The following is a 13580-nucleotide window of genomic DNA, read 5'->3' as shown; positions in this document are numbered from 1 at the left end:
GATGGATGGCATGCATTTGAAGTCCTTAAAATAATGCCTGAATCTTGACGGTGATATCAGGTGTTTCCCTTCGGGCTCCCGGGCCCGAGTGCTGGATCCATTAGTGTGTGGGTGGTCCCGTCACGCCCCACGTGCCGCTTGTTTCCTCGCGCAGCCTCACTCAGTAACGAGGCCGGCAGACAGGTGTGTGAAGCCAAGCAGCTCAGGGCAACACGGACACACAAACACCATGTTACCCCAGCCTAGAGGAGGAGGAGCCCCTTCAAGGTGTTTGTAAGCGCCGCAGGCGGACAGGGAGTGAGAAATGCGGGCGTACAACGTGAAGGCACCAAGCTGCTGTGTTTGTTTTCACTGTCAACAACAACAACAAGAGTCCTGCTACAGCTCCGCTCACGGCTGGTGTCGGTTCATTTAACGGCGCTGCACGGAAGAAATCACTGGGACTATGTGAGCATCATGCTCGCGGTGAGATGCCTGCTGTTCGCTACAGTGTACGCACGGTACGCCGAGACAGGTAAGAGGTTCCCACGCTTCAAACACAGAGCCAAATACTCGCGATGTAATAAATAAGTAGGGACATCAAGAAGCTCACGGCCAGTTGTTGATTCTGGTAAGTAAAACTTATAAATGACCTTTTCGCCCCACCTGTGTGCGTGTCCTCTGCAGCTCTGAGAGAATGGGGGAGTCCGGAGGGAAGGCTGCCGCCCGCGGAGGAGGTCGTTCAGCCCAAGCGACTCCTGCAGCAGATCCACACTGAGGAAGAGCTCCTGCACAGCCGACTGGACACCCGGGTCAAGAACCACCCAGCCGGTGAGCAGGTGAGCTTTGCCTGCTTTTGTTACCGCCTTTTTTGTTGTTGTTTTTACACCTGTTGTCCAAACCATCAGAACTGAACACGTCATTTATCGTCATTAGATTTCCATAAATATTAGTTTCTACATTTTCCCCACATTGAGATCAGATTAAGACAAGAAAGACATCAAGAGTAGACCTTGTAGACCCCCCCCCCCCCCCCCCCCACCCCCCAACCAAGATGTTTTCTAACACTGCCTTTAGTCAAACATCCAGCAGGAACAGTTTCATAAATGATGCAGAAAATCTTAAAAATGTAGAGTAGAAAGCGTGTCTGTTAACTGCTCTTAGCAGACTGAAATTAAAATTTTCACATTTTTAGTTATAGTTTTGCTGATGTGGGTCATCTTCATGATATGTAACCAGGCTGTATTAATTTCAGATTAGTTTACTGTGCATAAAGCTGGACACTGACAGTGTAAATCAACCTTTGCTATTTGCTACAGAGAAAAGATGGAAACTGTGTAATAAATCTGCTCTCTGTCAAGCTTGTTTTTCCCTCTATGCCTTCTCTCCTGAAGTCATCTGTCTGTCACATTTACACCATTCTTTAACACCCCCACCCCCCACACACACACCAGGGCATTAAAAAGGCAGCTAAAACACATCCCACCCCCTCAACTTCAGCCTTTTGCTCCTTTCGGCCTCATCAGATGATATTTCACACCTCTACCTGTCCTCTTTTGTTGCCTTTGCTGTAAACGCTGTCAGTCAGCGGCTGTCAGGTCAGTGGATATGACATGGGTTTGACCTTGATGTGCCCCTTGTGGTCAGCGTGTTGTCTCGTGATCTCTTTCTGCTGATACCAGAGGTGCCCTTAGACTTGAATTTAGATATGAGATGCAATCAGCAGGCTTACTTTACACTGTGCTAGCTGCCGATCGCTGCACAGTGATTATTTTTTGTGATTATGCATCGTAAGGATTTAAAGTGGGCCTATTATTCCTGTATCCAGCTTCATATTTTCAGTCTTGGGCTCTACCAAAGTAGCTTTGCATGATTCTCAGTTCAAAATAATCTTTATTTAACTTATACCAGGCAGCTGTGCATCCCTTTAGTTCATCAACTGTCTGAATCGTGCAGGTGTAGCTCCACACTTTGAGCTGGTTGCCCTTCTCAAATAGAAGGTTTGAACACCAGGTGGACGGGGCTGCTATGTTTAGACCCGTGTGAAGTCTGACCTTTAGTCTCTTACCTGTACACACATTGACGTGAGTATTTGAAGTATATACACAGCATAAAAAAACCAAAAACAAGGAAAAGCTTTGCAGACTCCCCTTAATGTTGCTGTAAAACTGTCCCCAGCTTTAAATTTGTAATTACGAACTGGAAAAAAGATTTTAGTCTGGGATTTCTCCCAGTTTAGAAAAACGTTAATGCTGGCGTTCAGATCAAGTGGCCAGTTTAAAACTTACAATAGGGCGGTTTTCAATTGTGGGTACAAAATGTAGCTACAATTGCTGTATGTTATTTCCTCTGCTTCCCTGTCTGCTATTGTGCTGCCAATAAAAGCCAAAAATAAGTCTTAAAAGTGCTGATCGCACTTGTGACCTGATGCTCTGAGTTTGACTTTGGACAATGTGGGCCTTCCTAATGAAAAACTCTTATTTGATCTGTGAGTCATAGCTATGAAATCCAGTGCTCATATCCAGTGAAAGTATGAGAATATTTTTAATGAGTAAAGCTCCACTTTAAGTAACAGTACACACAGTCATTCTCAGTTCTAAGGTTTTGCGTATGAGGACATAATAAAACCAGTTTAGAAACACTAAGCCAAAATAGAGAAGCAGTGTGTGGAAAGACCAGGTGCACCCCAGGATTCAGTTGCTGTAGAATCACCTTTAGATGCAATAACTTAACTGACCTAACTTTACAATGGTAGGTCAGTCCATTGAAGTTCAGGCATTCATTTATGCACGGCTTTCCTAAGGTCATGCTTGAGGTCTGGATCTCTGTAACACCTTCAGTGTTGATCTCTTTCACCATTCTATTGTAGATTTGTTGCTGTGCTTGGGGTCATTGTCATTTGATGCAATTTCAGTCAAGTTTTAGCTGCCAGACCGATGGCCTTATATTTGACTCCAGAATATTTTGGTATACGGAGGAGTTCACGGTCGACTCATTGCCTCATGTCCAAGCTCAAATCATCACCCCTCCACCACTGTGCTTGTGGTATGTGGTGTTAGTGTTGATATGCTGTGTTTGGTTTTTGTGCATTACGGCCAAACGTCTCCACTCTAGTCTAATGTTATGTTTTTTGTTTTGTTTTTCTCAGTTCATCTGAGGTTGTAGTTACTGAATTTTTAGACCTGCTAAGTTATTTTAGTTTTGTTTTTTTTTTTTGTTATTCCCTTGTACGTAAAACCTTTTTAGTGTGACTGTATAGTCTGGTGCAAGTACTGAGTTTTAAAAAACTGTGGGTCCATTTGTATCTGTGGACAACAATGTAACGTGTGAAACTAAACTGTAGTGTGGCCTGAATTATGATCAAAATTTAAATAATAAAAATATAATAGTGAGAGTGCTAATGGAGCATTTGTATTGCTGCTCACAAGCCCCGTTGTGGTCTTTTATTGTATGGTATATGGACCCAGTGGAGGTTTAGATTGATACTAAGTGGTTTGCTGAGAGTGCAGGGTATTACTAATGAGACCTGCCTTGCTGCTGGCCAGTGAGCACTGACGGGAGCTACTACAGAACTCTCTTTTAATATGGATTGGGCTCACCTTGGAGCAAGGTTAGACGGAGACAGTGAGCCCTCAGCACAGAATTTTATCCAAACGCCGCTGGGTGGATAAGATGTCTCCTCTGGGAAAACATTCGTAAAAAAGGATATTCGTATTGTAATTTTGCTGCTTATATTTCCTCTGCCACCTATAGCTTCTGCTGCATATCCGCTCTGCTTATAAGGATAATCCTTTTATTGTAAGCAAGTTTTAGTCTCTATCCAGGGTCTATAAGGTATCATCTTTCGTTTGAAATGTAAAACCCTCCGAGGTGAATTTGTGAAACAGCAAAAAGTGTCTGCGTTAGATTTTGACCATATTTTTAAAGTTAAAAAGAAGAAAAATGCCCATACTGCACACTAAATTTGACATCAGCACACGTTACTAAAAGATCAGCAAATGTAGAGGTCAGCTAATTAGTTGGTCGGATCAGATCCAATATTCATCCAATTCTCCTAATTGGGTAGAATAATGTGCACATGTGCTACACTGGCTCAGATGCTGCCACCGCTCTGCGGTGTTGAGAACGTTCCCTCATCCAAAGGAGTACATTTGTGACTCGAGAGGCTCTCCTGAACGAGCAGAATTATGTTTATGAGAGCAATTAGATCTTTAAGATCTTAGCAACATTGCATTTGGGTTTGTTTTGTTGTTGTTTTTTTAAACCCATCATGATTAGCGCAGTATGGCAGCTTCTGTTTTCACTGACACACTGCTAATCAGCTGAGAAGCATTCAAACTGATTTGGGTTCTCATTAAATAAAAAAACAACTCTACAACAGTAATGATGGCTATGACTTCACATGGTGACGTGAAGAATACCTGATGTAATTATACAATAGAGTGGGGTTCTCCCCCCCCCCCCCCCCCCAAAATAATGTGGCAGTGACAGTGTCCACTGATGTAGTGATGAAACCACAGGGAAGATGGCTTCAGCATCTTTTAGCTTGAGCTTTGTGTTTTGGTTCATTTGCCCTGCGTGGTTGGCCTCATTTTCAGTCGACTCTTAAAAGTCAGAGTAATGACTTAATGACTACAGAGACAAGTGTTTTGCTGTGTGCTTCATAAAAGCTGGATTTGCCCAAAGGAAGGGAGCATGAAATCTGTTCTGTTTGTCTGATTTGTCTGTTTGTTAGCAGGCTAACATCCACAGTTTTCAAGATGTCATTTAAAATTTTGTGTGACGGTAAATACAAAACAACTGATTTAATTTGGGTGAAAATTGGGTCTAGGTCACACCAAATGTGAAAAGCAGTAAAAATGTTTCTATTAACTATCCCAAAGAGTTGATTCTGTTCATCTGGATGTAACGTTTTCAGTGGGAGAAAGCCGCTGAAAAAAATTTTCATCACTCATCCAAGTGACTCATTCAGTCGTATCTGACTGCAGGTTTCCCCAGCCTTAGAAAGAGTACATTTGCTTAATGACTGAAACTAGCAACACTCGCGAACAATGGTTTGTGAGGTCAGTTTCTTGTTCATTAATATGCAAATTGTCATGACCATTGATTACAACTACTCCTCAAAGAGCATTGATCAATGGCCATGAGTATTGTGGCCACTGTGTTAGAACGTCACAGTGGAACTACAACACTACAACAGACTGATGCTGTTACATTGTAATAAAACCAGACTGACGTTAGCGTGTTGTTGTAAAATGATCATAAAATATCAGTTTTATTATGTTAGTATTTGTTGGTATAAAATCAAAAGGGGGGGGGGGGGTTACAGGGCAGCACAAATTGTGTACAGAGTATTATGTATGTATGTTGAGAGTGATGAAATTAAGATCAGATGTTTGCAGTGTTCCAGACTGTTTCTCTTTAAGGCACCATAAATGAGAAATGATCTTAAATTCAGTTATTAACTGCAGCCGTCATTTTCTTTACAGTATTTATGTCTTCTTTGGTGTTCACTCCTTCCTCCTTCCCCTTCCCTCACTCTCTTTTAGCCCATCCATTTGGCCCAGAGCAGCTTCTTGGTAAAAGCCTTTGGTACAGCCTTCATACTCGACCTGGAGCTCAACCAGTAAGTCACCGCACACCTGCAAAGCTTACCTCAGGTCCATTAAACATCACTTTAAGTGGTTCACTGCAATTACTGACATAACTATGTTCAGACTCACACATCATATTACACGAAGTGGGTGCTGGCTAAACATTGATAAATAACAGATGGTGTAGCCATATTCAGACCTAGTCAAGCAATACACTGAAGTAAAGTGTCCTAATATTGTAGTGAGGTTTAAGTCACAACAAGTCACATCACACCTCTTTTAATACTTATTAATACTTATTGTGACACTGATTTTATTTATTTCTATGAAAGGACCAGTAAGCAAAAATCGAAACCCTTGTAAAAGAATTACTTCAGTACTAGGTCCTTTTTTTTAAGCATTTCTAAGCACTTTTTGTTGTTTTTGCTCCTAATATTTCTCAATCTGTACACTCCAGCAATCTGCTGTCTACAGACTATGTCGAGCGTCACTTTGAGGAAGATGGCCAGCTGTCACAGAATATGGTAGGTTTACAGAAACAGTTTTAACACCGTGGCAAATGTGTTCATAATTAATAATAATCGTAGTTACACCTGCCCTGAAATTTAAAAAAAAAAAAAAACAGTCCAAGGAGTTGGAGGTTGGGTTTTTTGATGGCTCCAAATTGGTACTAGGTGTGAATGTGAGCATGACTCTTTTCTGTCTTTGTGTCGGCCATGTGACTGACTGCCCAGTGTCAGCTGGGATTGACTTCAACCTCCTGCAACCTAGCAAACTAACATCCTGCTGACAATGGCTTTGACAGTAAACGCTCTCACATCAAACAATTGAGGCTGAAAATGATTTTTGTGGCTGTTTGTAGAAACATTATGGTTCTCCATCCCAGTTTTGAGTATTCCACCTGAATTAAACCAAGCAGAATCAGTAATTGAGTGACACAACGTTATTTTTTTTTTTGTCCAGTCCAGAAATGCCTAAAAAGCATGTGTTTGAACGTCTAGAAATAAGTGTAAATGACTGCAAAATATGTGCTAGCCCAGATGTGTTGTTCCATAACAACTCTTCAGCTTATCAGGTCCACACGTTATCCTGGACCTGTGGAAAGGTGTCCAAAAACACCTTTCTGGCTACAGCTGCATGAGCCCTGATGGTTAGATTGTTGACATGGCCCTCTCTGTCATGAATTATAAATTTGAGCAAAATGGCCTTTAATAAATCCAAGACGGGCAGACAGCTTGACTCTCGACAGCCTCTGCGAGACGGTGTCTCTCTGTCTGTATCCTCTCTGCCAAAGAACCACCTGACCAATTGGTAGACGGTTGCCATGGAAACCAGCAGACAGCAGCAGTACCAGTGTGGGCCTACTTTGTGTCATGAGGGGAATTCAAATCATGTGCATTTCCAGAAAGGATTAAATCAGATTTTACAGCCACCTTCTGCCATGACCTTTGGATAATCCGGGCACAGACATTACATTTGAAGATTATTTCAACGGGTTAAAATCAAAGAAATAAAAAGGCCAAATAATTAAATAGTGCAGGAAGGAGGCATAAAGATTTATCAATGGTCTCAATATGAAACACTATTCACTAATCAAAATGAAGTAAGATCATTAAATTAACCACACAGCCAGACCAATGTCTCTCTTAGTTTGATGTCATTTATCACTTTTTAAATGACTCAGTATTCCATAAATAAATTTATGTCATACTCTAAGTGTTTTGGGTTTTTTTTAAAGATTCAATTTATAATTTTGATTTTGACTTTATTAAAAATAATAATATTAATAATTGAGTTTTGGTAATGTTGCTGACCCCAAAGATACAAAGTCTGACAGACCTTACATGTTTACACTTTTTTTTTTTCCTACCAACTATGTTAAAATTACAATTCTTATAATAATAATCCAATTTGAGCACGGAATGAGAGAAATGGAGTTGAATAATTACTGCACTAATTTGATTAATAGTGGCCCGGTAATAGATCCCTGGGGAACACCGTAAAATAATCACATTAGAATTTAATCTAGAAATACACTTAGATTAAAAACAGGTTTAATGCCATTTATTGTTATTGAAAAGCCCATAAAAGAGTTATGAATATGGTAAAAAATGTATTCGTTTTTTTTTTTTTTTTTTTTTTTCTTATTTTGTCCAGCAGCTCCACCATTTTTTTTTTTGGTACCCTTTATAAATTATAATACATAAGGCGGGATTATTATTATTAGTAGTAGTAGTAGTCGTCTGGTCTGTAGTCAATAAATGTTATGAAATGTTAAAAAAAACATCTAAAATGTTAATTTAATTAGTACTTTTGTCAGATTAATTTAGTCACTAGATTTCTATGTCTTAACTGCTTCATTTTTTTGCCTCCAAGCAGCACTAAGAACGTTCATGCAGGCCCCTCCCCTTTCCATCTGCTCTATACTGATTTATTTAGTTTTACAGGGAAGCCAGTAAATTGCCTGTCTTTGTGTGTCACCTTTTTCTCATTGGCCCCTGTGGATCCTGGTTATTCTGCTGAGCTGGTGACTGTCTCATTCAGATGTAATCTCAGTGACACACAGCTAACAGAGAAATTAAATTATGAATAACGATGGTTGGAATTGACATGAGCTGCATTTTTGAGTTCTAACATTGCCAGCAGATTTTTTTTTTTTTTTTTTTTTTTAAATAAGACTTATTATCAACCATTACTAAAGGGTTTTTTTCCTTGTGCTGGGTTAGTGTGTTCACCTGAAAACAAATGGGTTGTCAATGGGAAATTTCATTTAACTTCACTCTGATATGTGCTGTTTTACTCTAATTGTCGTAATAAAATGGTGATATAATTGCCAGACTGATTAATGCACAACGGGCTACGACAGACTATCAGCTAGCAACACTGCATGTGAAATGAACCCTGAAGACTGATGAATTAGCTTCTCTGAAACACAGGGAGAAATGGGGAGTCTTTTAGATTGATTTGCATTCCTTCTTCTTAAGTCGGTTAATGTTTCTCCTAATACTGTAAAATTGTCTCTTCTTGCCAGCACCAGATGCTTAACGTATCTGGAGGAAATTGTTTTTCCTCATGATTTTAAATACTCTAAAACGTAATGCTTTTGTTCTTTCCAGTCCTCTTTTTCACTTTACATTAGTACCTATTATTTCATACCCCGCCACCCACCCACTGCTCTCAGACTCTGAACAATGCTGAGTCCAGACATCAAGCACTCCAGCTTTTCTAATTCTGTTACAGCTGATTATGTCAAGTTCAGTACGGTTGTTTCTGCAGGACATGACTGTCTCAATTTGTGAGTGCAAGCAGTTTTGTTTTTTTTTTTCTTTTCCTTTTTCATTCATACAATTTCTTGGTTTTAACGTCATAGTTCACTTGTCGCTGTCCTTCCAGCACTAATAAAATTTCAGTGTGGTTTAAATGGAAGAGTGAGTGGACATCACGTGAAGTGCAACTCTGAAAAGCATCCTCAGTCCCTGACAGTCAGTGTGTGCCTGCTGTGTCAGGCAATTTGATTTCCTCCATTTAGTCTCGTAATCCTACCTTTTATTTATTTATTAACTTGCTAAGTGCTGTGAGTTGCTTCACTATTCGGTATGAATGATGAATGTTCTTTTAGTCCTCGACAGACTAGAACTGATGCTGCATGTAAATAAGCTTCATAAAAATACTGGGACTTACTCTAATGTCTGGAAGGAAGCACTGTTTAATTTATTGTTGTTAGCTTTGAGCTGATCTCTGAAATTATATATCAGTGTAAAAGTTTAATGTTGATTTTCACAGCCTTAATTTTGGATATAAATCTATATAGCAAGCTGCTGTTCCTTATTAGCTTATTATTGCCAGTGAAGTCGGCATTTCTCATGTTTCCTTTTAGCACTACCATGATGTTTACATGTGAGTGAAACGCCCAAGTTGCGCTTAGTACATGCCCATGCTACAGCATTATTTGGCCTCTTCGTGCTGTTGGCTGTCGAATGAAAATGATTGACTGACTGATTTTTTTTATGGTGTTGTAAATAGGGGAGGAGTTAGGCCGTAATTTTTCCCAGCAGGCCACATGAGAAACTGTGGCTGTTGTGAAATCCCTCTCTAATAACCTGGATTCACTTTCGCTCAATATTAAAATTAATTATTTGCCTTTTTTTAAGCTTATTGGTGCAGTCCCAGTCTTTCATGGGGCGGTTGTAGTGATCTGCATGAGAAACTGTGACTGTTGTGGAGGGCTGCATCAATAACCTGAACTCAATCTGAATAAGAGTCCCAGCAATGTAGAATCACCAGCTGACCATACCCTATTAAATGCATGTATTTGGACTGTGGGAGGAACATTTCATGCAGTATAATAAAATGGCTAACCTTGTGGACCCACCCTAGACATGTTCTTTCCTTTAAATTTTATTTATATATAGTGTTTCTATGGTTTCGTGAAGACAACGCCGAGATAGTTTAGTTACGTTGATGCAGAACTTTTCTAAGCTAATGTCTTTTCTGAAGCCTTGAATAAATCTGGTCAGAACACTATGAGATTACAACTTTTTACATGGAGACCTCATCTTAGTTTAATCACACGTAACTGTTGGCCTTTAAGAGTTAGCAGTTTCCATTCCTTCTTTGGTTTAATTGAATCAGAATAAAATGCCAGACAGCATTCTGCTCCAAGAGAGCGAGCCTCATATAAAGCTCATGTGTGGCGAGGGATAAAAGAGACACATGTGACTGACTTTGGACTGAATGATGATTTTGTAGCTGACAGACAACCAGACTGATCATTAATTTGTCATCAACAGTAGCCCGACTGTGTGTGCAGATGTACCTGTGAAGATTTAATCCACCTTCGAGAAGATCAGTTGAAATGACCTTGCAGTGAAAGTAATACTCGGTGTCAGTTAAAATACATTACACATGCCCTTTGTCTTTGAAAAGTAACAAGGATGTCATGTGTCTGAGAGATAACTTAGACATGACAGGATCTCTCTGTGAGCTTTCAGCTTTGAGCTGGAGCTCAGATAAAGGTCGGCCAAGCATGAAGAACAGCAGCTCCAAGTTGCCCCTTTTTCTTTTTGATCTGTCGGCCGTGCTGGATGACAACAGGATCGGGTAGCAGACATGACTTATTGGGGTTCATTACAAACACCTGAAACTGACTCTCTCGCAGTCACATGCATGCATACGCGCGCACACACGCACACCTGAGTTCCAGGTATTTGCAAACAAAACACCTAACTTTAATTTCCATTGTCTCTGTTAAAGCATGCATGATTATTATTTGTGAAATTCTTTGTTCCTTCAACTTTTTTGAGCTCGCACATTTAAAACCATGCTCGTGTCACTTGACTGACAGTAGCCAGTCTCCTCTCAGATTGTCGTAATCTGATCGTTCCTGTACTGCGAGACGCAGATTACAAACACTACGTCCAAAACATGATCGTTCAGTTGGATCCTTTTAGGCGATTATGAATAATCAGGTGGAGTTACCTGGCAGTGAGGTGTACAGGTTGCTCCTTCCAGTGGTTCTGCCAACTTGGCTATGGATTGAGACAGTCACTCATTATCAGAGCAAATTTTATCCTTTATTAGAGGGGCATACAAGCAGTTCATCAGCCTTTAGAACCTCTTTTATTTTGTAGCTCTTGTAGATTCTGTCTGTAGTTTTGGGGGGGATTTTTCCAGATGAATCAACAAAATTAAGTGGTGTCAGCTGACTGATAGATGGTGTGTAATGTATAGGTCTATCAGGCAGACTGTCTGGAGAAACACTTTAAAGTTGCATGTTTGAATATGTAGGATCCAGTGACTGAAAATCAGATATCTCTGCTTCTGTTGTGTTAATATAACCTTTTTTTCCATCTCTCTTGCAAGCTCCAAATTTGAAGTCTCTAATTTTATGAACATGCATTAAGAAATTAGAGACATTATTATCTTCAGTTTATTAAATCATTGCATTCTTTACAATGGGGTAAAAAGGTTCTTGTGATTTTTAGGGTCAATTCAAAATAGCTTTTTTTATAATTATTTTTAGCAGAAAAAAAATGTATACACATGATTTAAAATGACAAGTTCATTAATTCTCTTTCCAGAGTTGCATTTCAAAGCAGCTCCATGAAGTGACCGCTTTTCTCCTCATTAAAATACCCTCTGCTGCATACCCTGCTACTGTCCCTTCCTTTAAACTTTCTTCTCATTGTATGCCGCTTGCAAACAGAACGGTTGGTGGGGCTGCTCTGCTCACAACCACAGCACATGTCCAGGACATCTGCAATCACTGACATTTATACGGAGCCAAAAAGGGAAAAAATACTTTTCATAGTTGTCTCAAACAACTAGCATAACGGCTAGCTTAGCACAAAGTCAACTTAAAACTTAAACCATCAGTACTAAAAGCATGTTTTCACGGTGTAACCTTTATTAAGACTTGTGCCTGATGTACTGAACAATATTAACTTCCATATTCATGGCAGCTGTGGCTCAGGTGGTGCAGCGGGTTGTTTGACAATCGGAAGGTCAGCGAATTGATCCCCAGCTCCTCCGGTCTATGTGTTAAACTATCCTTGAGCAGGATACTGAACCCCGAGTTGCCCCTGATGCATCCATCAGAGAGTGTGCATGTGAATTTGAGCTAAACTGCTTAAGCATTTATTTAAACACTGTATGAATATATGTGTGCTTAGTGTGAATAAGACTTGTAGTAGGAAGTGCTTTGAGTCCATTTACCATTAGCAAAGTGCTAAGTCATGATACTCCTGAACGGAAGGAGTTCATCATTTGGTGATCGACAAGATTCATTTGTTCTGGATAGGATCGCTTGTAAGTCTTAAGTCTTCTTGGTGGATTTTAATTCTCATTACGGTAATTTGTACATTACAGCCACAAAATGACAGAAAAGCATATCACTTTCTTTCTGTATTTTACACATTACAGTAACCTGTGAAATGTAATGGATCAAGAGGCATGTGAACTAATACATCATTGACGCTGTGTCTGTCTAATATGCCCATGTCAGGTGTCTGTGTGAGTGATGGGTACAGTTTGAGATCCTGTGTACTTCCCAGCTGATGGACTTGAGCAGTTCCTTATAAAACACCTGTTCATTTTCAACTTAAATGGGTTCAACCTTGACTTTAATGAATTTTGTGCTTCAGATAGCTGTAGTTGACGCTATCTTCCAGTGAATTAGGAAATTCTGATGCATACCCACTCACACTCTGTTATGCACACTTCCTTTCCCTTGCTGAAACTCTACTCAGCTGTAGCAGCTGCAGCAGGTGTAGGTTTCCCCAGACACCAAATCATACAGTAGTCACTGATCTCCTTCAGACAACCCTCCTGGTTGATCATAGGCCTCACGCTGACAGAAAATACCTACCTATGTATATATGGGCCAAAAGATCAGTGGCATCGAGGGCTTCGCAGACGGTGTTGGCTTCATTTTCTGAAATTTGACATGTACATGTTACTGGATGATGACAGTATCAGTGTCTCACTATTACCTCTTGTTTGGTTTCAGGGAGGGGAGCACTGCTTCTACCACGGGCGAATACGAGGAGTGCCGGGGTCCTGGGCTGCTTTGTCAACCTGCCACGGCCTGCAGTGAGTCCAACGCTGTGGGGCTACATTTCAGATTAAGTCACTACAACAAATGAGAACCCAAGCAATGATTTTAATTGTTTAAAATCAAACCCAATTGCACACACACCAGTATACTGTGCAAAAGTCTTGAGCCACATTTCTTTATATTTGCTTCGAATGAGCCAGACTTTCTATGCCAAATTATGCACGAAACGGCCTGAAAATCAGTGGAAACTAATCTTATTGAGTGATAAATGCAAATTAAAAAAGAGTGAAGCCACGTTAATGACAACGTGTACAACCACTGGAGGTGTGAGCAGGAAAAACGGAACAATTGATGGAAAAAGAGTGGACTTTATACCAGTTTTTAAATTGTGTTGATAGGTCACGTAAAACCAGAGTTATGATATAAATATATGCAATGTTTGGTTTTCTTCC

At 40.1% G+C, this 13580-nt stretch overlaps 1 protein-coding gene across 5 annotated transcripts in view; it reads left to right on the top strand.

Moving 5' to 3' along the window:
* Positions 1-74: 74 nt before the first annotated feature.
* The window catches only part of adam11 (ADAM metallopeptidase domain 11), a 34650-nt gene continuing 21144 nt past the window's right edge, over positions 75-13580 (top strand). For all 5 annotated transcript variants that reach the window (XM_026178683.1, XM_026178678.1, XM_026178680.1 and 2 more), the window contains exons 1-5: positions 75-514; positions 667-818; positions 5529-5605; positions 6031-6097; positions 13081-13163. In XM_026178683.1, coding sequence (XP_026034468.1) covers positions 457-514; positions 667-818; positions 5529-5605; positions 6031-6097; positions 13081-13163 — 437 coding nt within the window. In that variant the 5' untranslated portion in view covers positions 75-456. The remainder of the gene's footprint in view (positions 515-666; positions 819-5528; positions 5606-6030; positions 6098-13080; positions 13164-13580) is intronic.

Source organism: Astatotilapia calliptera, chromosome 8 (genome assembly GCF_900246225.1).
Source record: "Astatotilapia calliptera chromosome 8, fAstCal1.2, whole genome shotgun sequence".
Taxonomy (NCBI): Eukaryota; Metazoa; Chordata; class Actinopteri; order Cichliformes; family Cichlidae; genus Astatotilapia; species Astatotilapia calliptera.
This window is presented reverse-complemented; position numbering and strand designations above follow the sequence as displayed.